Below are 25,975 nucleotides of genomic sequence, written 5' to 3' on the forward strand. Positions count from 1 at the left end.
TATTTACCTATTTTAAGCAATTAGAATTAAAATTGTTAAATGGAAAAATGTGACCTCAAATATCTATATATAAAACTGAGTTTTAAGAATAAAATATTTTAATGCAATCAGACTCGCTAACTGCTATGTACAATGTTGTTTGTTCATTCCAAACACAGGCCAGAGTTCAGACAAACATGTAACATTGTTTTGTTTGATTGTAATACTTTATAAATGTTTTATTTTACCATTTGCCAAACCTCTTTTGTTGAGTTATTCAAACTAACTTCTGCCAAGAACACTAGGAATTTGGTGATAGTGCTTCTTTTAGGAGAAAACAAGCCCTTTCCTCAGAAAACTGAAAATGTTTATCTTGGCACTAAAACCTTGTATTGAGCCTTCTGGAAAGTATTTTAAAATGTTGTTTTTAACCTAGACTTTGTGACTGAAACAGGAAAAGGTTTCATAGCTCTACACCAAAATACATATTTATAGGGCTGATTTTCTTTCTACACCAAAAATACTACGTCGATGGCAGCAGTTTTCAAAGTATGATTTCCGAAGACCAAGCTAAAACCTGGGCATTAATCACTATATTCAACATACAATTTGTTTTTTAAACCTCAAAAACTGACGACTAAGAAATGCTAACTGTTGATCAATTACACTGTCTTTAAGTGTCAGACTGGAGGGACTGTTGCATTAACTATCTTCTTTTAGGAATTTTCACAAAAAGAAAATTTACTTGATATTGTATTTTCCTCCTGTGTATGTCAACAGAAGATAGGTTTCTAAGTTTTTCTCTTTTTTGTATTTTCCCCCACTAGGTATGCTTTACCTTCAGGACTAGATAGACATAAAGCTCAACCGTGTGAACTTTTTACATACTGTCCTAATAATGTATCTGAATACAATATGCAATTTTTGGAAATTGATGAAATGATATAGTCATTGTCCCTAACTCCTCTACCTGACCCCTAAATTGTTAAAATATAAGAAAGAGACCATATGGTAGCTCAAACAATTTCACAAAGACCCCCAGAGAGCTGCAATGATTTTTCAGTCATTAATAACTGACAAAAAATATTATGCACCCATTACCAATCCTTTACAAATCAAGTTCTCCCTACCTTGAAATCTGATTCATTTTTCCCTTCTAATGGCCTGGCTGTCCCTTTACAAGAATAACAGCAGCATCACTTTAAATGTGCATGTAAAATTTTAGATAAAGTCCTAATAAGTTAAAATCCTATCATTGTGCTTATCAAATATTTATTAGGATGTTCTGGCAGGAAATTGTTTTAAAATTCTGGTATGGTTGAACTGTCTGATTTAGGTAAAAAGAAAAAAATTAAGATATCTATCAAATATATCTTATTAAAATCTGTAATTGCTTTTGTTAATCAAGTACAAATTTTAATTTTAAAAGTTTTGTCCTTCCTGTTGTGACTGAATTCTGCCTATATCCAGAAAAATCAAGAAAAAGTCTATTCAAATTAGTGTAATAAGACTGAAATAAATGGGAATTACTGGTATCACTGACAATAAAGATTAGGAAGGAATGGACTCTTCCCAATCCAAAATCCTCTTCCTGTACTGCTATGGTTATAGAACAACGGTATCCTTTTCATTGGCCTTGAAATCTTGAGCCATCCTAACACTCCTCCACAGGCCTCACAGTTTCCAATGTCAATGAGAAATACAAGTCTGACATTATGGACTAATTTAATATTTTAAAGACAATGATTAATGTGCTAGGTTACCTTGGCAGAAGATTTAGATTAAGCCCTGCCATCACTTTTTTCTTATTTAAATTTAAATTTCTTATTTAAATTTAAAATGTTGACTTAAATTGACTTAAAATGTTGGAGAGGGGCGCCTGGGTGGCTCAGTCATTAAGCGTCTGCCTTTGGCTCAGGTCATGATCCCAGGGTCCTGGGATCGAGTCCCACATCGGGCTCCCTGCTCTGCAGGAAGCCTGCTGCTCCCTCTCCCCCTGCTTGTGTTCCTGCTCTCGCTAACTCTCTCTCTGTGAAATAAATAAATAAAATCTTTATAAATAAATAAATAAATAAATAAATAAATAAATAAATAAATAAATAAAATGTTGGAGAGTGAAGAATATCTAAAATCAGGTCCACAAAAAACAAAAACTCACTTATCAGTATTTAAGATTATTAATTTATATGTTCAGCTTTCCAAGATGAACCTGTAAGGAGAATATGAAAAACAAACAAACAAACAAAACAAATCTTTTTTCCCTCTCTTCTATTCATTAAGAAGCAGTGATTTATCTCTAACAATCCTAGAGGAAGGAAACAAAGACAAAACAAAACCTTGTGCTAGTTGTGAGAAATAATTATTTAGGGAACAACGTTAGTTACAAGGCTGATTTAAAAACCACAAAGGAACCCTATTTTTTCTATTAAAATAAATAGGTATAACAGGACATACCTGAAAAAGAACATGTACATGGCAGCTGTGATGCAGAACAAAAGGACCTACAACAAGGAGAAAATATATTACTTGCAAAAGAACACTGACATCATATGTGTGTCTTTCTTTTTAAATTTTAATTCCAGTACAGTTACCATACAGTGTTATATTAGTTTCAAGAGTAAAGATAATGATTCATCAATTCCATACATCGTGGGGTACTTATCAGGACAAGTGTACTCTTTAATCCACATCCCCCCACCCACCTCCCTCTGGTAACCATCAGTTTGTTCTCTATAGTTAAAGAGTCTGTTTCTTGGTTTGTCTCTCCTCTCTTTTTTTTTCCCTTTACTTGTTTTGTTTCTTAAATCCCACATGTGAGTGAAATCATATGGTATTTGTCTTTCTCTGACTGAATTATTTCACTCAGCATTATTCTCTCTAGCTCCACCCACGTTGTTGCATCATTTGTGTCTTATAAAAGCAAAATACCCACTATTAAATCTTGTGCCTGAAACAATTTAGATGTGAAAACTAGTCATACACGTTTCATATTCTCTACCTTTCATATAAACCATATTAAGGCAATAATGAGTCTGTATACACACACATAAATAAAATTATATACATTTTATATTATATAGTATAAAATATGTATATATATTATATGTATATATGTATATAGACTAGGTAGAAGGATAACATGGTTCAAAAAGGAACAATCAATTTTTTAAATAATCTAAAAATGCCTGAAAAAGCAAGTAACTTAAGAACAAATACAATGGCTCTTATATAATGAAGTCAGCAAATAAATCATAAGTATATTAACTGTTATACCAACATGACCAGATTTTTTTCAAACGTAAAATACAGTTCAGTTGTCAACCAATTCTAATCAATAAGAAAAACTCCTAAAAATATAATCATCCTTTGTGGGATATGGACTAGCTATAAAAAAATTCCTCTAAAAACAGGCATCTGAATACAGTAAACCTAACTCCCCTCAAACCTAAAAGCTCCCCTCAAACATATCACACTAAATACAACGAAATAAAATGTATATGGAGGGGTGCCTAGGTGGCTCAGTCAGTTAAGTATCTGACTTGATTTTGGCTCAGGTCATGATCTCAGTGTTGTGAGATCAAGCCCCACGTCCAGCTCCACACTGGGTATGGAGCCCGCCTAACATTCTCCCCTCTCCCTCTGCCCCTTCCCCCCTACTCTCTCTTTAAAAAAAAAAAAAAAAAGGTATATATGGAAAGAATCCAGAATCCAAGTCCTGACCAAAAGCTTAGTTGTGCCAACAAAGTGGATCTCCATAAGTTGTTGTTTTTTTTAATATTTTATTTATTTATTCATGAGAGACAGAGGGGGAGGGAGAGAGAGAGGGAGAGAGAGAGAGAGAGAGAAGCAGAGGGAGAAGCAGGCTCCCAAGGAGCAGGGTGCCCAATGCGGGACTCGATCCCAGGACCCTGAGATCATGACCTGAGCTGAAGGCAGACGCTTAACCATCTGAGCCACCCAGGTGCCCCATAAGTTGTTTTAAATCACCGAAAAAACAAGTTGTAAAATGTGTTCTTATGTTAACAACAGTGTAAACTAAACATGACTGTCAATGGCCTCACATCACAGACAAACGACAAATGGACAATCTTTAACTGTAAACGGCTGACCACAAAGTACACCAAAAATGAATATCGTGCAAAACAGTGTTTTGCTACTTCCAACACAAATAATTTCTAGTCAACTTAAGGAAAGTCTAATAGTTTTGCTATTACAAATTAAGTTTAACAAGTTTGCCACCTTGGCTTAAGATAAGCACTATAAACATAACCTGAATGGCTTAGAAATCTATAAACCTACAAACCAAAAGAAAGTATCAATTACTATAAAACAAATATTTTTATTACTTATTATATAGAAAATATATAAATCTTTTTCTATACGTAAAGTATATAAAATCTTTTTCTAATAAGCACACACACACAAGCTTCTGTCCTCCTCGCTCCTTCCTTTCTTCTCTCCTTTCCATTACCTTTAAAAATACCCTATCAATGATGTGTAAGGTTCGTATCACCGCTTTTGACAACATAACTTAAAGCATATGGAATAATTTTCAATTATTGATTAACCAATTAAAAATTAGAGTCCAATTGAGTTTGTTTACTGGTTATAATTTGCCAGCCAATGACTCAGATCATGAACCTCAATTTGTATTTCCCTATCATTTTATCCCTTTGGGCAAAGCCATCCTTCCTAGATGTTCAATGTTTCATTCCTTCCCTGACCTAGTCATTTTCCCCTTTGCAGACCTATTCACAAACCTCTAGAAGTGTCCCACAAATCTTTCCCACACCCTCTAACTTCTCTAAGGAAAATTTCCTTAGTCTCTTTCCCTCAAAATATTGCTGTGCTCTAACCTAATATGCTAAACCTATCGATACTCATGTTAAACTAACATTTATCTCTGCAAATAATACATCTGAAACTGGGGAAAAAGTACAGTGTTTAAGATCTCAATCTTTGGAGTATGGCAGATCTGGGTTTGAATCTAGTTGTATGTGACTTTCAAAGCCTTACTTAATTTCCTAAGCCTTAGATCCCTTGTCTGTAAGGTGAGAATTTCATCTCACTTTGAACTGTTGGGAAGAGTCAATGAGATGATAATTGTTAGGTGTTCAGCAAACTGTCTTAATTTTGTTTTGTTACTTATAGAAGTGATCTAGATACAAAAAATGTCACCTAGACACCTAAGTCTGGAAAGTTTCTATTAAACAGGCAGACCTTTCAAAATCTCTCAAATTCAAGAGATGAAAATCTGTACAAATGGGGTGGAGGGGAGAAGAATCTAAAGGATATTAATGTATAATTGATCAATTCATTTAACAGGTATTTACTGAATGCCTATTATGTGCTGGGCACTGTTCAAGAACTTACAGCAGCACACAAAATGGACAAAGTCCTTGCTCTAATGAAAGCTATCTTTTAGTTAGGTAAAAGAAGATATTAAAGGAAAAGATAGTGGTAGCAGTTTTGGAGAAAAACAAAGCAGGATAAGGAAATAAATGCAGGAGAACAGGGGTTGTTGTTTTATACAAAGTAGTCAAGGATGCAGAGACTTGGTACAGACATTGAGGAAATGAGAGATAAGTGAGGGGACTATATCAACAGAACATTGGAAAGGTTCTGATTCTTATTATGAAAGGTACTCATTATTGTGTTAAAGATGCTAAAGAAAGGACTGAAATTTGAGTGAGCTAGTGTTTCAAATTATTTTTAATTGTGCTAATTTACTATACATCTTGACTTTTAATAAAAAATGTTTTTTCAAATAAATGTAAATCTGTAGGTAAATAAAGAAGAGTATTTCTCTGTGTTTCAAATTACAAAATTTTAAAGCTAAAAAGAACTTAGGTCCACCTAAGTTTCACTTTTGGTTTCATTAATGTTCTCTATCATTTTTCTGTTTTCTATTTCATTGATTTCAACTTGATCTTTATTATTCTGTTTGCTTTGGATTTCATTTGCTTTTGTTTTCCTATTTTTTTAAAGACAAAAATTTAGGCCACTGATCTAGATTTTTTTCTTTTTTAATATAGGTATATAATGCTATTAATATCTTCCTAAGATCTGCTGTACCTGTATCCTGATAATTTTGATAAGTTCATTATTCATTTTTATTCATTCAAAATACTTTCTAATTTTGCTTTTGCTTACCTCTGTGATCCATGACTTAGTTAGAAGTATGTTTAGTTTCCAAATATTTGGGGATTTTAAGTGACCTTTCTGTTGTTACTGACTTATTTGATTCCATATGGTCAGAAAATATTTTATATGAGTTGATTATTTCTAAATTTATCAGGACTTATTTTGTGTCCCAAAACGTATAAGAATATGTTCCATATATTTGGTAAATATCCACGTGTATTTTTTCTTTTTTTTACGTAACCTCTACACTCAACATGGGGCTCAAACTCACAATGCTGAGATCAAGAGTTGCATGCTCCTCAGACTGAGCCAGCGCCACCCCCAATGTGCATTTTATTTTATTTTTTTAAGATTTTATTTATTTGAGAGAGCACGAAAGTGAGAGAGATCACAGAGGAAAAGGGAGAAGCAGACCCCTGCCGAGCAGAGAGCCAGATGTGGGATCATGACCTGAACTGAAGGCAGATACTTAACCAACTGAGCCACCCAAGCGCCCCTCAATGCGCATTTTAAAAGAATGTGCCTTCTACTGTTGCTGGGAGAGATGATCTATCAATTAGGTTGTTCAAATCTTCTGTATCCCTAATTGTCTACTTGTTCAATCAATTATTGAGAAAAGTTATCAAAATGTCCTGCTGTAATTGTGGAGTTGTCTCCACAATCTCTCCTTGCAGTTCTATCAGTTTTTCCTTGGTGTATTTTGAAGCTCTGTTTTTAGGAACATAAATATTTAGAAGCTCTGTTTTTAGGAACATAAATACTTTATCATGATGAAATTACCTTCCTTATCTCTGATAATATCCTTTGTTCTGAAATCTATTTTATCTGATAGTAACTCCATATTTCTTTTGATACTATTAGTTATCCATTCTTTTACTTTTAACTGATTGGGGGGTCTTTATATTAGAAGTTCATGTGTGTAGGCACTCTTGTTGTTTCTTGTTTTACATGCTATCTGAAAATCTCCATCTCTTCATTGGCATTGAGTATTCATATTTAACATGACTACTGGTAAGTTCAAAATTAAATCTCTCATCTTGGTGTTTATTTTTCTATTGTTTCTCACTTGTGTTCTTTTTCTGCCTTTTCTGGATTATTTTTTATGATTCCATTTTCTCTCCTTTGCTGGCTTATTTTAGTGTTTGTTTTAGGGTTTATAGTATAGATCTTTAAATTGATACAGTCTCCATCCAAGGGCTATTCTACTACTTGATCTATAACACAGACCTTTACAATAGGGTACTTCCATTCCTCCTCTTCTGTCCTTTGTGCTATTACCGCCATGTATCATACTTTAACCTATATTACAAAATGACTACATTTTAATATTTTTTTCTTTAAAAACATAGATCTAAAATAATTTCCTTTCTTAGAAAGACTTTTGCAGGGTGTAGATTTCTAGGTTAATGGATTTTATTTCAGTAGTTAGCTCAACAAATGTCACTCCATTATCTTTGTACAATTTGATTATGATGTGCCTGGAGTAGTCTTCTTGTTTCTTCTACTATGGTTTCATTAAATTTCTTGGACCTGTGGGTTTACAATTTTCACCAAATTTGAAAAATTTTTCAGCCATAATTACATTAATTTTTTTCTTTCCCCCTTTTCTTCTTTAGGAACTCAAATTAATATACAGTAGGTCCCCTGAAGTTGTCCCACAACTAATGTTCTCTTTACTTTGTAAAAAAAAAATTAAAAATCTCTTTACTCTCTGTTTTATTTTGGGTTGCTTCTATTATGTCTTCAAGTTCACCAATATTTTCTTCTGCAATGTGTGTCATTAATGCCATTCAGTAGATTTTCCATCTTACACAGTGTAATTATCATCTCTAGAAGTTTGATTTAGATTTTTTCCCTATTTTCCATATCTCCAACTTTTTGAAACTATGGAATTCAGTTGTAATAACTTTTTAATGTCCTTGCCTACTAACTCTAACAGCTCTGTCAGTTTGGGTTTCGTATTGACATATTTATTGTCTCATTATGGGTCAAATTTTCTTGTTTCTTACTGCATGCCTGGTAATTTTGATTGGATATCAGACATTCTGAATTTTACCTTGGTGACTGCTGGATATTTCTATATTCTCATAAATCTTGAGCTTTGTTCTGGGACACAGTTATTTGGAAACAGTTTGATCATTTAAGGACTTGCTCTTAAGATATTTTAGGAGGGAGTAGAGTAGTGCTCAATTTAGAACTAATTACTCCCCATTTACTGAGATAAGACCCTTACATGTACTTTATACCCAAAGCCACACGAATCTTGAGATTTTTCCAGTCTGGCTAGTAGAAACAAGACACTATTCCTGCTGCTATCTGAAAAGCAAGCACTCAAGTAAGGACCTCAAATCCTTTCAGGTTGTTCTTTCCTTGACCTGGGGCATTTCCCTCAGGTACTTGTCCTAATCATTAAGCAAGCAGCTAAGCACTTTTCTCTCTAGTCTTCCGTTCTATGAACTCTATCCAGCATTGTCTTCTCTTACTCTCCACTGTTTCTTCAACGCAAAAAGTCCTTGACTTTGTCTGAATGCCTCCTCTTTGATCCAAGCCTTGAAACTTCCACAAGCGGGAAGCTAGCATACTCTACTCATAGGGTCCATTTCATTTGTTTCCCCGCTCTCAAGGACCTCTCTGCCCTTTGGTGTCTTATAACCAAGACCTTGAAACCATTGTTTCATCTGTTGCACAGGTTTTGACTCTTACAGCTGTAGGTATAAGGATTACCCTGATCAACCAGTAACTGTTACTACATCAAGGACAGAAGCAGAGTGTAGTTAAATTTAAATTATTTACAATTATATAACAATAAATTTAGTTTCTCACTCACACTAGTCCTATTTCACATAACCAAAAGCCACATGTAGTTGTGGATACTATAACAGAAGAGATAGAATAGCTCCATAATTGCAAAAAATTCTATTAGAACTATCTGGCTAATGAGTGATATTTCCACTGTGCATCTTGGTAATGTTATGTAGCACATAAAATATTCTAACTTTGGCTGTAAAGTAGACATCTGCATACATCTATTTTTATACTTTATGCTTTTATGTGTAAATTGACACAAAATTTATAATCATACCACTTAATTTACTCATTTGTAGAAACAATACAATACCATCTATTACATATATTGTAAGGATTAAATGAGATAACATACATAAAGCCTAAAAGAATTACTAGTACATCAAAGATGCTCAATAAATAGTAACTATGACAACAAATACTTTCACTGTAATTCTCTTCCATTTCACAACCATTGCACAACATACTTAAAAAGGATAATTTTACAATTGCTTTTTTACTTTAACATTTTTAACTCAAAAAGTAATATAGGGCACATTACAACATGGATGAACCTCAAAAATATTATTTAACTGAAATAAGCTAGTTATAAATGACCACATGTTGTATGATACCATTTATATGAATTCCAGAATAGACAAATCTATTTACAGAAAGTAGAGTAATGGATGTCTAGAGCTAGGGAAGTGAGGTATGACAGCAACTGTTTGCTAATGGTACAAAGTTTCTTCTGAGAGTGATGAAAAGTTTCTAAATTTAGACTGTATGGATAGATGCAGAACTCTATAAATACACTAAAACTCACATAATTAACACTTTCAACTGGCAAATTTTACAGCATGTAAATTACATGTCAAAAAATATTCAAACTGATTGTTACAAAGTAATGCATATACACAATAAAAACAAAACTGCAAACTGAATAACAAAAATACAGTGAAAAGAAAGTTCCCTCCTATTCCAGGTCTCTGATATCCTGTCTGTGCACACATTTGTATATATACATATACCTAATAAAGGCATTGTTTTATACTTTCCTTTCTAATTTTACACACACACATACACACACACACCCCATATGGAAATGCAGTATATGAATAGATATTTAGAGTGGATGGAGCCAGAAAATACTGAATACCAAAGTATATTTTGCAAACGTGTGCACTTATATCTCTTGAGATAAATTCTTAGACCTGAATTCACTGCATTTAGGGCTTGGTGCATTTTTAATTTTGATTCATTCCCATCATCTACATATGAAACCACTTATTTCCTTACACTACCTATTTTCCCATACCCAGTTTGTGTTTTATCAAACTATTTATTCCTGCCAATCTGGATGGATGAAAGAAGCGATAGCTCATATTATAGTTGCACTTTTCTTTAAGTGAAACTGAGCCTCCCAGATTTATAAACATTTTTGTTTGTTTTTAGGTCAGTTGGTTTAACTCTTTTTCATATCCTTTGCCTATTTTTGGATTGTTGATCTGTTAGAAACCATTTATATTTTTTGAAACTGCATATACTTACATGAAAACATAGAATTTATTTCATTATTATCAATTTGCACCAAGAATATGAATAACCGGTTAAATAAAAGTAATCATGGAAAGGAAATCTCATAATGTCCAATGCCAAAAGAACATTTTAAGCCAAGACTATACACAAAGTATAACAAATAATGTGAAAGTAAAGTTCATTCGGCTGAAAAGTACTTTCTTCCAGAATGCCTTTTTAGGAAGTGATAGATTCACAATACATCGTTTCCTGCTATCAAGCTTTACAAAACTTACAGGAAAAAAATTGTACTCTTACTCTCTTCACTATGTCATGTGGAATTATATGAAAACTATCCCTCTCAAGGCTCTAACAAAGAAAAAACAGTATTACAATATATGAATACTTTAAAATCCTAAAAATAACCAGAAATATTAAAAATGTGAATATAGCCCAACATGAACATGCCCTGGAAAAGAAACCTCAAAATGGTTAAAACACATATCCTGAAGTCAGTTTAGAGCCTACTAGAGACCTAAACAGATGGTACATTTAACTACTTCCTACCACAGAACTCTCCTGCTTTTCTTTAACATACTCGATTAAATGTTCTTTGTCCCTGATCACTCTTTCTTGAGTATGTCCAAAGACAATGACGCCCTTTGCTGCCTGGCCTTCATTACTCATCAAGCCCACTTTCCCCATATTCATTGAGCCCTCTTCTTCCATGACACAAATAAATACTGAAATCTCACTTCTGTTTCTGTAAAAGAAGCAACAAACTCCCCTTGCCCATGTGTGCTTTAGTCATACTTCAGCCAAGCAGCCCATTCACAAAAGCTGATCTGGTGTGTCTATGTGTTTCTGAACGCTTTGTGACTTAGCAAGTCTATAAGAGAGAGCTATACAGAGGTAAGTTCCAGACGATCAGGAGCCCGCATGATCTTTGGGTGAAAAAGAACAGATAAAGCACAGGTTCTCACCTTCATTTATATATTTATTCAGTACTTACTATATTGCCAGCATATTAGGGAAACAAAACTACATAATACTTGATACCTGTTGCCCTTATGAGGCCAGTCTGGTGGAAATGCAGGCACATTAACAAATCATTCCAATACGATACGCTAGGACAGAATATTTACACTTCACCCCATTCAAGAGGTACTCACCAAAACATCTGATTGTTATTATTGTAATTATTCGACATATTTAGGTAATGCTTTTTGGCCATCTATATACCTTTTTTAATGTCTCCACCAGAACTTACTTAGAACACAAAGTCCCAAAGGACAGTCTCTATTTCACCTAATTCCATACATGGATAGATTTTTGATATATAAGGCTTTTGATAATGATATTAGTTTCTGTTTATAGAATCCATCTTTCAAAAAACTAAATAGTACTTCTATTCATACACTTTTTAAAAGGTTGAACTTTAGACTCTAAGCCATTTCTTCACTTTTCTGCAAACACAGATCACTGCATGGCCTCTTGGGAGATACCACTCTTACAGGGTGAATGAGTGTTATCATATTTGCAATGTATACATTTTGACTTTGAACACACAACTTATCATTTTCATAATATTGATTGGCTTTAGACAATACATAGTTTTAAAGAGTGCTATTCTCAAGTTAAATAGCTATATATTGCTTCATAATTTTTAAAAATCCTTATGTAATTAAAATCTCAACACACAGTCCATCTTTTTAATCTGTCCCTTTGTTTTAGATTGGCAGTTTTACTTAATGATTTTTTTAAAAATTTCCCTTCCTTGATAAAACAAATACAGGAACAGTATAAAACACCCTATGGGGAGTTTTAGAGTCACAAATGCCAGAGTAGAGGTGAGAAAAAAGTCTTGGTTCTCCAGATTAAGACTATAAACTTGATCAAATCACTTCAATTTTTTAAACCTTAACTTTTTCATCTTTAAAAGAAGTTAATCTCTAGGATTCTTCAGAACTCCAAAATTCCATGATTCCCTGCGTCAATTTTTTTCACCATACAAGAAATTGTTTCAAAGCAAACCATCACTAATATGCTAGGAGACAAATCTCAGAATATTTATATATACTGGGCAAAGTATTTGCACTGACTGAGTATAAGAAATTACACTAAATATGACCAAAATTTGGGCCTAGTCTCTTCCTTGCATTGCTGACTATTCTTTTTTTTTTTTTTTTTAAGATTTTATTTATTTGACAGAGAGAAACACGGCGAGAGAGGGAACACAAGCAGGGGGTAGGAGAGGGAGAAGCAGGCTCCCCACTGAGCAGGGAGCCCGATGCGGGGCTCAATCCCAGGACCCTGGGATCATGACCCGAACTGAAGGCAGACGCTTAACGACTGAGCCACTCAGGCGCCCCCCGCATTGCTGACTATTCTTGATTTATACCTTCAAGGTCAGCAAACAAAGTCTGTCCACACATTAACCTTGAAATTTTTCAGTTGTGAACGAATTATGTTAGATAGTGGCTGGGAAGTATAGCCTATCTGATATCCTCCTGTCCTTTTATGGTTAAGTGAGTAAACTGTACTTTGTTTCCCATAAAAATGAAACAATGTAAAGTATACAACTATGAAAAATTTCAGTACACAGTAACTATACAACCTGCAAGTTAATTCCTTATAACAACAAAATGTTAATTCTCCTAAAATAAATAGCTTCAAACAACTATTTAAAAGACCAAAGATAAAGATTTATACATAGAAACATTCAGTGCTTATTTAAAAATTTTTAAAAATGTAATGGTCAGGTAAAAGCCAAGATGTGAATTCATTCACTGAACAAAATATTCATTGAAAGCACACTCTCTGAACTGGTCTATAAACACCAATTAGACATTATCATTCACACACCCACAACACTTTATTCGCATCTCAATTATGATCAGGTAAAGGAAATGCAGTTTATTGGAAGTGAAGTTTGGCCACTGACTTACATTTAAAAGTTATCAAGATACTCAGCTACTTCTTTTTTTCCCCATACCCATTTCTCTATTGTATGGTCATTTCACTGGTCACTAACATTCATTAAAAATGCAATTCAAAACAAACAGGAAAAGAACTAAGTGTGAAAAGGAAGCCAAAAGAAACCATGGATGAGCTTAAAGATGCAAAGTTAGTAAAGGTAACTCAAGACAATCAAAAGGACCAGAGAACAAGGAGAAAGAAGAAAGGAGAAGAATAAAATAGATAATAAACTGCTATTGATTAAGAGTGTCAGGTACTATAAAAGATATTTTTTAAAATATTATCTTTAATCCTAACAACAGCTCTTCAAGGTAGGTTTTTATTACTCCCATTTTAAGTGGGCTCAGAAGATAAATTACTCACCTAAAATCACAGAATATTTAGTGGCTGAACTAAGACTCAAAGCCAAGACTATTCTGATTTCAAAGTCAAGGCTTTCAATTATACTCCTCTACCTCTAGAAAATATTTTATTCTTATTAATGTTGATTGAGTGGTTACAGTGCTTCCATGGGAGGAATAATCCCCATAGTGCTTCCAATGTATTATTTTTTTTAACCAGTGTCTGCCATTTTTTTTTACAAAGGGAGGGGAATTTTTTCATAGTTCCATATAATAATAATTACAATAACAATATACCAACAACATCAATTGCTGATGTTACTGAGCTCACTGCATGTCACAGGCAGTATTAGGTGCTTGACCTATATTACCTTATGTAATCCTCAAAATAGCCCTGCAATGTAGGGATTATTATCTCTACTTCAGGGAAGATATTTAGAGAGACACTGATAATTATGAAATTGAGGCAGGTTTAGAAACCAAGTGTGATTCTAAAACCCCTGAGCTGTCATGGATTTCTCTCAAAGATTCCTTTAAAAACCCCCCATTAAAGCATTACAGTTTATAAATTTCATTCAACTTAATTATGAAACATCTCTTATTTTCATGCACAGCAAAAAAAATAGAAAGTTAAGGTATAATAGGCTCTGTGTGAAAGAACTCACTATTTACATAATGAACGAGATTTAAGAAAAGCAAAGATGACAAGAATATTCCATAAGCCTCAAATTTTCTATGAAATATTTATTCTAGTAAAGAAAAACACATCTAAAAATATATTTTCCAATTTCTAAAATAAGTAATTTAAATATTACAATTAAAAAAACATAGAAACCGTCCTTGTTTATATATTAAGTGAGATGAGAAAAAAATGACATGAGCTAGTTTTCCAGTATGTTTACATAGCTATGTAAGGAACCATTCTTTATCCTAATGCTGCCAAACATGTTACTTTTACAATTCAGAAAAAAATAACACAGAAAAGCTCACATGTCATTCAGCACATGGAGGAGAAAGATTTTATATGGACTCAGAGCAAAGTTAAAGCTGAAAAAATACTGTGTTTTCAGAAGGGCAAAGTAGACAAGTCACCTAAGTGAAACCTCATTATTATAAGTACACAATTTGTAGTAGATTAGTTATTTTCAACCAAATGGTGGTATTCCCATTAACCCCAAATAAGAAATAGGTTGGGGTGATAAGGTGTTTCTCCCTCAGAGACGTTACAAAAATAAATAAGAGCCCCAGATTAGAGAGGTCATAGCAAGGCCACATACAAATAGCACATGGCAATATGGCAATTCAGATTTTTATTATTTGATAAAGGTAGGAAAGACCATTAGAGTGAGGGTTATTATAATACTAAGGTGGCCAGTAAGACAGCACTCACTACTTCACCAAACAACACTGTGCTGTGGACCAAAAGCCAACAGCTGTCCTCCAGCTGCGTTCCAAATATTTTAGGTGTCCACTGGGAACCAACTCAATCCCAAAGCATAATCCCCCCCCCAAAACAGCCATCAACAATAAGTAAAAGGATATGTAATCTCTTTACTGTTGTTTTAAACACAGCTGATAGGTAATTTTACTCATGCATTGGTATAATAAAATATCATTTAGTTCTCCCAAATAGTATACCCCGTACCCATTCTTTGCGTATATGCTCATTCCAGAATTCATTTGAGAAAATCCTTCCTTGATTAGGCATGGTATTGCTAGTATCTATCTTCGTTCTCACTATTTCTATCCAGCTGCTGATTCCTCTCTGCATACTACAATTTCTTCAGCAGGAAAGGTTCAAAACTAATGGGCTGTTTTGTTTTTTGTTTCCTAATGAACATTTAAAAAAATCTTAAAGCGTAATGTAGCAAGCATTACCTCTACAAAAAAAAAAAAAAAAAAGGCGAGGGTGGGGTGGGGTATAGAATGTGCTTGAAATCTGAATCAGATGAACTGTGGAAGACTTTTCAATCATCTCCTCCAAACTGAATCTACACACAAGATTTTTCCTTTTGAGCTTCCTATGCTTATTTCATCATGGAAACACAACAGACCAAGGCCTCTCAGTTATGTTGGGACTTTAAGAAAACTTCATTTTCTGTGTTGTTTTTTTCCTCCCCAGTCAGCAAGACAGATTCAGTACCTAGTTTATCACTAAGAGACACAATAATATGGGAATGTATGCTTTTCAAAATACCTACAAAAGCATCTTAACAGTTTTAACAGAAAAGAGAATGATAAATGAATTAAAAAATCACTACCAATATCTTCTGAAATCCAAAGTCAACTTTGTTCAGTATTTATGGGTCTTGGGCAATGAGAAGAAACTTAAATGCTTATCTGGTCTTGTTCCAACAGTAAAAATGGATTAAGACTAAACAGAGATAAAAATCTAGTACAAAATGAAGTTTACATCCAGTATTAGCTATTAGTTATGGATTGCAAAATGATTTTAAAAAGAGAGATTTATATGGGGCGCCTGGGTGGCTCAGTCATTAAGCGTCTGCCTTCAGCTCAGGTCATGATCCCAGGGTCCTGGGATCAAGCCCTGCATCGGGCTCCCTGCTCCGTGGGAAGCCTGCTTCTTCCTCTCCCACTCCCCCTGCTTGTGTTCCCTCTCTCTCACTGTGTCTCTCTGTCAAATAAATAAATAAAATCTTTTAAAAAATTTTTTAAAAATAATAAATAGAGAGATTTAAGGAGCGGGCATCACCTCTATCATGGAAATCTCTACCTTGCCTTGTATTCCAGTTGCATGTGGTCAAGACCTTGAATAAAATTTGTGTATAGGCAGTTTCAAGGATGAATCTGGAACATATGACCTAAAACGCAGGCAGGAAGTGTGTTTCTGTCTACCATTCAAAACCACCACTTTAGGCACTAATATCTGGGAATGTTTGTACATTACTGTTATAGTGCCGATGTCTGTACTCTGTACATATGTAGACATGTATGTGTATGTGTGTATGGAAAGACAGAGGCAGATGGGTACATAGGTTGGTTTATATGAACAACTCCTCTTCAGAATCCTCTTACCAAAGTAGAGTATTCCCGGGGCACCTGGGTGGCTCAGTTGTTAAGCGTCTGCTTTCAGCTCAGGTCATAATCCTGGGGTCCTGGGATCGAGCCCCGTGTCAGGTTCCCTGCTCCGTGGGAAGCCTGCTTCTCCCTCTCCCACTCCCCCTGCTTGTGTTCACTTTCTCGCTGTTTCTCTCTCTATCAAATAAATAAATAAAAATCTTAAAAAAAATTTAAAAAAAAAGGAGAGTATTCCCTACACTTTCCAAATAAACTCAAAATAATATACCTGCAAATGTGAGTATAGTCTAAACTTGGAAAAACCTCCACCTTGTTTTTTTTCTCTCCATCTTAACCTGCTTTTTCCTAATTCCTACACCTGAGGAATTATGAGACTAGGAGTCTTCAGGATGAAGAATGTGATCCTTATACGGTATTTTAGTACCTCAATTATGTTCACAACCTGATAATCACCTACTCCTATGGAAACTGTCATGAAAGGAAAAATAAGTTTTGTTTTTTCTTCTCAATTTTTTTTCCCAAAAGATGTCATTAACAGGCATGGGAAGAGTTGAACAAATGTTTTTTTTAAACCTTTTCACAATAGCATTCTTAATGTTCTCACATTCTTTTTTAGCAGCAATTAGCATAGCTGCAGTTTTAGTTTACTTTTCTCTAGCATATTACATTTATTTAATAATCCCCAAAATGTGAATTTATACTTACTCTATGTTATATGCCAAAGTAATACCTTGAAAATGCAGATTATTGAACATATAGACATATGGGACATAGAATTCATGGTTAGAACAACAACAAAAACATTAACTTAAATTATAGACTTATTTATTTCTCTCCTCCAACTCGGATTTGTTGAGGTGGCTATTTTTAAAGATATCTTACAGTTTAGGTAGAGCCTTCTCAAAATAAAATTCTACAAATTATAGCACAAAGACATCCCTGGGATATGTCTAAAACACCACGTCTAAATACCATTGTCTCCACCCACACAGTTAGAATGAGATGAATAAGCAGTTTATCAGCAGAGCATAACGACCTAATATCGTCATGCTGGGAAGATGATTAAGAGTGAAACAGAGTAATACCCTAAAAAATAAGTCTTCACAACACCCAAAGCACTTTGAAACTGGTATGACTTGGGCTTCTTGGTCTTCAAAATTTAATAAGTAACAATAAACCAAACTAATTGGAAGTAGAAACTGCAAAGTTCTAAAGAGCATTTCTAAAATGTAATTTTCTTAGTGTATTAAATATAGGGCATGGCAAAAATGAAGTATGCATGTATGCTGGCCAAAATTTTCACATAGAAATTCTGTCATAACAACAAATAGTCTGATTAATATTTTAATAGAAAAGGCCCCTAAGGAAAGCAGGTGGTTCCTGGTACACACAGTCTCAGTGTCTGAATTATCCTAAGTGTACATTCCTTCATCTTAAATAAGCTAGGAGCCGAAGTATAAACTGGCATTTGTGGAAGCATGATTTCATTATTACAAAAGTGAAAAAGGGTACAACGACCAGTTTTTTAGTGAAAAATAAACATTAAAATATTGGTAATTACTCTGCTTTAAAACTTTCATTGGAAATAGACGTCCATATATATTGAGACCTAGCTGAGCAACAAATAAATTCTTCAACTAAATATACTCATTATTTAGGAGTGAGTACAGTACATGAAGGACCAGAAGAAAACTTTTCCCATTATCTATAACAATAAGGTGACATTTGAATTTCATTTTGGATTGTTAGGTCACCAAACTACAAATCAAAGCATTTTATTTATATCAACGAAATATCAACACAAAACTATTGCCTGATTATCCCATTTCTGCATACATATGTAAATAAAGCTGATAGTCAGCTAACCTTTAAAAGTTAAGCGATCTGTATGCAAGTGATTGTAGATCATTCTTAGTCTTAATATTATTTCCAGTACTCAAACTGCTTTCACTGATATTTTAATCTGAGTTGCTAGCTCTAGTTTCATATACATGCATGTAAATATTTCTAATGTCTTGTTTGAATTTTTAATCATTTTGAATAGATATTAGACAAGAATCCCATTGTCTTACTTTAATAAAGTATTTACATATAATCTGTGTGAATGACAACCTGTACATTTTACAGCCCTGTGAGTAAACAACGGTCATGTTGAAAGGATCCAGCAGAATCACCACGAATTGCAAGGGGAGAAAAAGAGATTCAGGTATCATCACCAATTAAGAGAAGGGAACCAAATCAACATGAGTAGGTATATTTATTTTTCTATTATCTAGGTAATAGAGAACAGATGTTGAAGAAAAAGGGCCCAAGGGAGCTAAGCTTGATGAGATCAAGAATCATTAGAGAGGACAGGCCCAGAAGGATGGTACAGAGGCAGACCTTACAGAAACATGAGAGCAATGGAATTGACAATGTAAAGGGCAGGGCAAGAAGCTGTTGAAAATAATTGTTTCCTACTTCCCACTTGTGCCTAAGACCAGCATGAGCTGGACTAATCACTTCAGGCCCAGACCAGTCTCAAAGATCAAATGGACCACCGTCTAAATCACTCACTTTGCCAAATCCCTAGAACCAAATCCCAGAGTTTCTCCCCTTGGTGCTAGTGACAATTCTTTGTTGTTAGGGGTTGAGACGTGGGAGGCTGTCCTGTGCACTGTGGATGTTTAGCAGCATCTCTGGCCTTTACCCACCAGATGATAATGGCACCCCCGACACCAGTGAGGACAACCAAAAATGTCTCCAACATTACCAACTATCTCTGGGATGGTGTTCAAAACTGCCCCCTGCTGAAACCAGTCAGCTGACCTAGAGGAAGCCTACAGATTTTTTAGGTGGACCTCTCATAAAATCTTAATCACTGATAAAACTTTGAGAACTATCTAATCTGACCAGTTCTCTGCTACATGAGTCCCTTCTGTGATGACCATAAAATATTATATAGCTTTTGCTTAATAATCTCCTAGAATGAAAAACTCTCAACTTTGCCAGGCAACCAGATCCATTTTTTGGACAGTTCTGTTTGAAAATTCTTCCTCATTGCTGCACTGAAATCTACCTTCTCTAAATTACACCTGTAATTTCTAGTTCAAAAAAAAAAATCTTCCACAAAACCTGTCCTTCAAGGATGATAACCTCCTACCTTCATCTCTTTGTAGGTTGGAACTACAAGGGACACTTAAACAATTTCAACCAATATTTTAGGTACTCAATGGTCAAGGAGTCACCCAAGCTATTTCATGGAGGAAGAGAGTCATTAGACTATTTTTCAGCTCCAGACAGGTCCAGCCCTGGATCACATATGCATTTGTAGCAACATTTATAAACCCCTTTTTTTTCTCATTTAAGCTTTCATATCCTCAAAAATATACCTATAACTTATGGAATAACTTTTTTTCTTTTCTAATTATTTCCTTTTCATTTAAATAGCATTCAATTCCCAATAAAGTTTTAAATTCTTTAAAGAAAAAGATCTACTCCCTCACTGGTGGGCTAAATGATATATATTCCTGGGACACTGGGTGGCTCAGTTGGTTAAGCGACTGCCTTCGGCTCAGGTCATGATCCCACGCTCCTGGGATCGAGCCCCAACTTCGGGCTTCCTGCTCAGCAGGGAGCCTGCTTCTCCCTCTCCCTCTGCCTGCTGCTCTGCCTGCTGCTCTGCCTGCTTGTGCTTGCTCTCTCTCTCTCTCTCTCAAATGAATAAAATATTTTTTAAAAATGATATGTATTCCTTAAACATACTGACTCTTCATTTTGCTGTTTTACTGTATTCACTGCTTTCTCAGATGTAAGTTAGTCCTTAATTTTGTATAATTTCATTTTTTGTGTGTGTAATTGGTGCTCTGAACTTGGGACTGCTAAATTTCTAGAATATGTTTTTAAAGTGTCTGATAAAACTAAAGCATACAACTTCCCCATTCAGAAAATATATCTTAGAAATGGCTTAAGGCAAAAATATTTTCGTAAGGCTTTAAGTCATTTGTATGGAACATACAAACACATTTGTGTTTTAACTGTATAATTAACCTCACATATCCAAAACTCAGCTGGTCAGTAAGTCTAATTACCTAAAATGGCACTTTTGTTTTTTAAGCAAAGAAACTGTTCAAATAAAATCAAATCTGTTAAAACCTTTATAAGTAAGTTAAGTGTAGAAATGCTCTGCCTAAGATACTGCTTTGTCTCCCATACCATGCTACAGAGTAGTTCTTGAGAGGCTCTGCAAAACTCTAGAAATACGTGAAGAATATCGTAGAAAACACTATCTTGGCACATAGTTTGAGGAAAAAAGTTCAGAGCCTGAAAGAGATGGCACAACTAGCATTTACTTGATTTATAGTAAATTACCTCATGTCCTTTCTCACAGTAAGTCTGTTTCTTAATTTACATGTCATTCTAGAAATGTGGGTTAAGTGTTCTTAAAAACATAGTAGCAAATTCATACTGGGATGCTAGAGGAAGGCATAAAAATAATGATGTAATGGTTCAAAGCAAAAGCAAAATAGGAAATTGGTTAAGAATGTTATATTGTTTGCAAAGTCAGCCACGACAATTTCTCCCATCCCTGTGTGCATACCCACTTGCAATTTGTCTTTGCTGCTCTGTTCTTTAGAGTTAAAGGCAGAGAGAAAGACTAGTTTCCCTCCCTTTCTGGGTTGGCCCTATGATTTGCTTTCATCAACAGAATGTAGAAAAGTGACACTGTGTGACTCCTAAACCTAGGCTCCAGTATCACCTCTTGGAACCTTGAGATCACTGTGTAAAGAAGCCAAAGCTAACCAACCTGAGGGTGAGAGACCAGGGAGACAAAGAAGCCAATGCCTAGCTCAACATCATCTAAGACCACAAAGCACCAGAAGATTAGAGTTGTGTGAGTGATCCCAAGAGAGACCAGCAGAACTGCCTGGCTAAGCCCAGATGAAATTGCTGGTGCACAGAATTATAAGCAAATAAAATTGCTGCTGTTTTGAAGCCACTAAGTTTTGGGGAGGTTCACTATATAGCAATAGATAATAAGTAAACTAAGCTCAAAATTACAGTCATCTGGAGATCATTTAGTGTAAAATAAAGAACCCTACCCAATTTGATAGGTCCAAAGTGTATAAATATTATGGGATTATAAACTATTTCATATTAATAAAGAACAATATAAGTTGTTTATTATGTTCTAGTTAAGAAAGAAATATGTGATACCTTTTAGAAACAATTTAATCTAGGATGATTTGAAATATTTTAATGAATCCAAAATGTATAGAAAACTTGTGTTTTTGCATTACTAAATACCAATGAATTGTTGGTTTTATATATATGATAGAAATTATAATAAGTAATAGAATAAAATTCTTTAGCACCTATATTTCCTTATATATTCCATCAGTGTTGAATAGGAAGTCAATTATGGATATATAAAACCTAGAACATACTTTTTATGACCTAATAAAGATGCATATTTTGGCAGCTAACACATCTTTATCCAATTCTTTATTCAAAAGGTTGGCTGAAAAATATCTTAGAATCATTCAATTGTTGCAGCAGCTGAAACTCTGCATAAGTGACCCATAGCTTCAGTCTTTCCTTCCCATAACATTCCATAGTGATGTAATATAAGGGAAAATGTTTTAAATACTTAAAATAAGACCATTTAATTAAGCAAACACTATAATTACTAGTGTGTATATATATATATATATTTTTTTTTTGCCTCATAACCTGGTGTTATAGCCAAAAGAAAACAACAACAACAAAAAAGTGTTATAGAGTCTGAACTACATAGGTAGTATGTTTTTCTTAAAGAAAACTGTCCTTCACATGATGACCTACAGCACAGCCTACCAAGAAATAACTTTCCAATATGGGTATTCTGTGAATAAGATGCAAGCATACCTACCACCAATCCTACTAAGTCAAAGGAAGTTTGAAAACAGGCTGGTTTTTCACTGGCAAAACATCTGGAGAAGATCACCTAGTGGCCCCACCGATCCCTAGCAGGACTGCATTACACTGAGAATTCACCAGTCCAGAACAGAGGTTCTCAACCTTTTTGTGTGCTCAGAGCACTTTGGAATTAAGAAATTAAGACTTAGAGTAACACCAAAGTCAGTCATGGCTACAACTACTACTACAATAGAGCAACAGATCAGTTTCCATAAAAGAATTCATTTTCCGTCTCATTTTAAGGATCTAAAACTCTGTTTTCCAATATCACATCATTATGGAATGCTATGGGAAGGAAAGACTGAAGTAAAGTTCACTTATACAGACTTTTTGCTGCTGAACTGAACAGCTAGAAGGTCTTTTTAAGTCAGCATTTAGAAGAGGATAATAGATGTGTTACCAGCCTAAATATGTATCTTTATTAGGTCATTAAAGAGCATGTTCCACAAAAACAAAACACACACACAAGAATGAATAAAGAGGTGTGTAGAAACTTTTGGATTTGACAGATAGTTTTATGACACTGTGTGTGCCAATGAATTCACAGCTGTATACATATTTCCAAACTCATCAAGTTGTATACATTAAATATGTACAGCTTTTGGTATGTCAATCATACCTCAAAAAAGTTGTCTTTCTAAAAAGAAGTGTATTCTATATTTTATATGTCCACAATTGACCTCCTAGTCAACACTGACTGAATATTCATTCTACTCACCCATTCCACAAAAATTTACTGAAAACATACTACCATGCTGGAGATCCAGTAGTGAACAACAGATACAGTATCTACTGGTTTGGAAGCCTGAAAGTTGCCCTTTTGTAGAGTCTGAGTATAAATGGATACTCCTCTAACTGTAGAGATCAAGTTCTCAAACGGCCCAGAAATCTTTCTTTGGTGCTGGCTTCTCACCATACTCTAGGTATCTCAGGTTTTATCACTTTGCATGATTCATTAAGGTCAATGTTCTGCCATATGATGTCACAAGAGAACTGTATAGTTGCAACAATAAAAGTTTATATTAACTAAAATTTGGCAGCACACCTTCCATGGGACACTATTGGAGAGGCACCAGTTTAACTCTCAGCAGGCAAAGAAATCTGATTGCTTAGCATACAAAGAGACCATTTTACAAATGCTTACTGACATTCATCAAACTATCATAGACCGCTCTAGCCAAAATGTAGTTTATAAATTTATAATATAAAACTTAACTGCCAAAGCAACAATAAGTTCTAAGGCTCTTATTAATGAATACTCTCCTAAACGTAAGCTCCTTAAGAAGCCAGATTATAACCAGATTTACTGTAAACAAAGCATCAGAACAAGATGAGTTAATTGAGGTTTCAATATATAGTGATGTCAAGCCAAAAAAACAAAAAACAAAGAAACCCACCAACTCCATTAAATCTGGAGAAATACATCGATCAAACATAGCACATTTATACTCCCAGGCCATGGCATTCTCTCTACTAAACTGGCACTGCTAATCTTCGATCTACACAACTCCTAGTTCTCCCCTGCTTGAATGACCAACACCCTCTGTAATTTACAAAGTCCTCCTTTAGAATTATCGTTATGTTCAATTATATTTCAGCCAAATTTTATTCTGACCTAGGAACCATCCTGACCCTTAAGAGGAATCACATATCTCTGCTTTAATCCATCCATTTACAATTGGGGCAAGAGATATTCACAGTTACTACGATTTACCAGCAAGAAAGAAAAATACAGAAGAGCTAACGTGGGTAGTATTAAAGTGACTAGACAAGATAGCCTTTAGACTGAGGTGGCTCTATGCCTTAGCAACCTTCATAAGCAAGCCAAAACGTAAGCTAGAATAAATTCCTGTAAATGCCTCAAGGTTAAGAAACTGAAACCTAAGAACAACCAATCACAACAACCAACAAACTAGGTTTTCCCAAATATGGCACCCAATTAAGCTATAGCCAATCAAATAATTTCCTCGCATTGCTTCCACTTCTGCTGTAGAAAAGCCTCCCCCCACCGCACCCGTCCACAGAGCACTCCCAACCACTTTGTTTCGTGTTGCCCAATTAAAATTTTCATTTGCTCAAATAAACTCTCCTAAATTTTACTGTCTCCACTTTTTTTTTTTAATTTTATTTATTTGACACAGAGAGAGAGACAGCGAGAGAGGGAACACAAGCAGGGGGGAGTGGGAGAGGGAGAAGCAGGCTTCCTGCTGAGCAGGGAGCCCAATGCGGGGCTCGATGCCAGGACCCTGGGATCATGACCTGAGCCAAAGGCAGACGCTTAAGGACTGAGCCACCCAGGTGCCCCCTGTTTATCTTTTAATAGTTCAAAACCGAACAAAGTCTGCACATTTTACTAAAAAAACAATGACTTTTATGCAGATTCGTTGTACTACCTGTCACTACCAAGTATTGGGTGTTTGCTATGTATCAAGCCTTATTCTTTATACATGGATAGACAGATGTATAATATCTGATTTTGTCCTCTTAATAAATCATGAATATATATCACTATGCTCATTTTACATGAGAATACTAAAAAAGTTAATAAACATGCCCAAGATCTCACAGCTCTGAAGTCAAAGAGCCCTTTCTTTAACTACCTCAAGAGAATTTCAATGCTTTATACTTGGCGATCTTCACAAACAAGGGCTCAACAGGAAGGAGTGGCTTAAAAACAGATCTCTTTAGTTGTTCTGTCTTCCCAAACTCCATCTCCCAATCAACTAAGTTAGCTTTAAAGGAATAAAGAGAAGAGAATGCACACCAACTCAAGAGAGTGAATGGGTGAGGGTACCATTCTGTAACGGTTCTTGCAGCTTCCTCAGTTCTACAGATCTCTTTACTTTCTGTGTTTTCCTCGTAATTCTCTTCAATATACTTTTTACTCTCTGGATCTCACTAAGTCCATGACAATAGGATGCCTAGGGACAGAAGACCAGGGATAGAGAACTTAGCAACAGCAATGACAGCTCTGCTTTTAAAATCTTCCACGAAATAGGCATATATGAAAAGTACATAGTTATGTGATGGTAATAAACAGTATATTTATAGGAAATACCAAAATCCAACTTCATTAAAAATTTAATACTCCAAGAGGCAGTATGTTGTTTTGCAAAGTACTAAGGCTCTGAAGTCCTTATTGTGTATGACCCTGGGCAACTGAGACAGCATCTCTGAGCCTCAGTTTTCTATTTGTAAAAATGGGGCTAAGAATGCATACCTTTTGAGCTATTTGAGAACTTAATGAAGTAATA

The 25,975-nt window shown here is 34.8% G+C and overlaps 1 protein-coding gene across 2 annotated transcripts in view; it reads right to left on the reverse strand.

Moving 5' to 3' along the window:
• Positions 1-25,975, reverse strand: part of TMEM135 (transmembrane protein 135) — a 279,591-nt gene that overhangs the window by 98,072 nt on the left and 155,544 nt on the right. For both annotated transcript variants that reach the window (XM_027580516.2, XM_027580515.2), the window contains one exon: positions 2,434-2,480. In XM_027580516.2, coding sequence (XP_027436317.1) covers positions 2,434-2,480 — 47 coding nt within the window. The remainder of the gene's footprint in view (positions 1-2,433; positions 2,481-25,975) is intronic.

Source organism: Zalophus californianus, chromosome 11 (assembly GCF_009762305.2).
Source record: "Zalophus californianus isolate mZalCal1 chromosome 11, mZalCal1.pri.v2, whole genome shotgun sequence".
Taxonomy (NCBI): Eukaryota; Metazoa; Chordata; class Mammalia; order Carnivora; family Otariidae; genus Zalophus; species Zalophus californianus.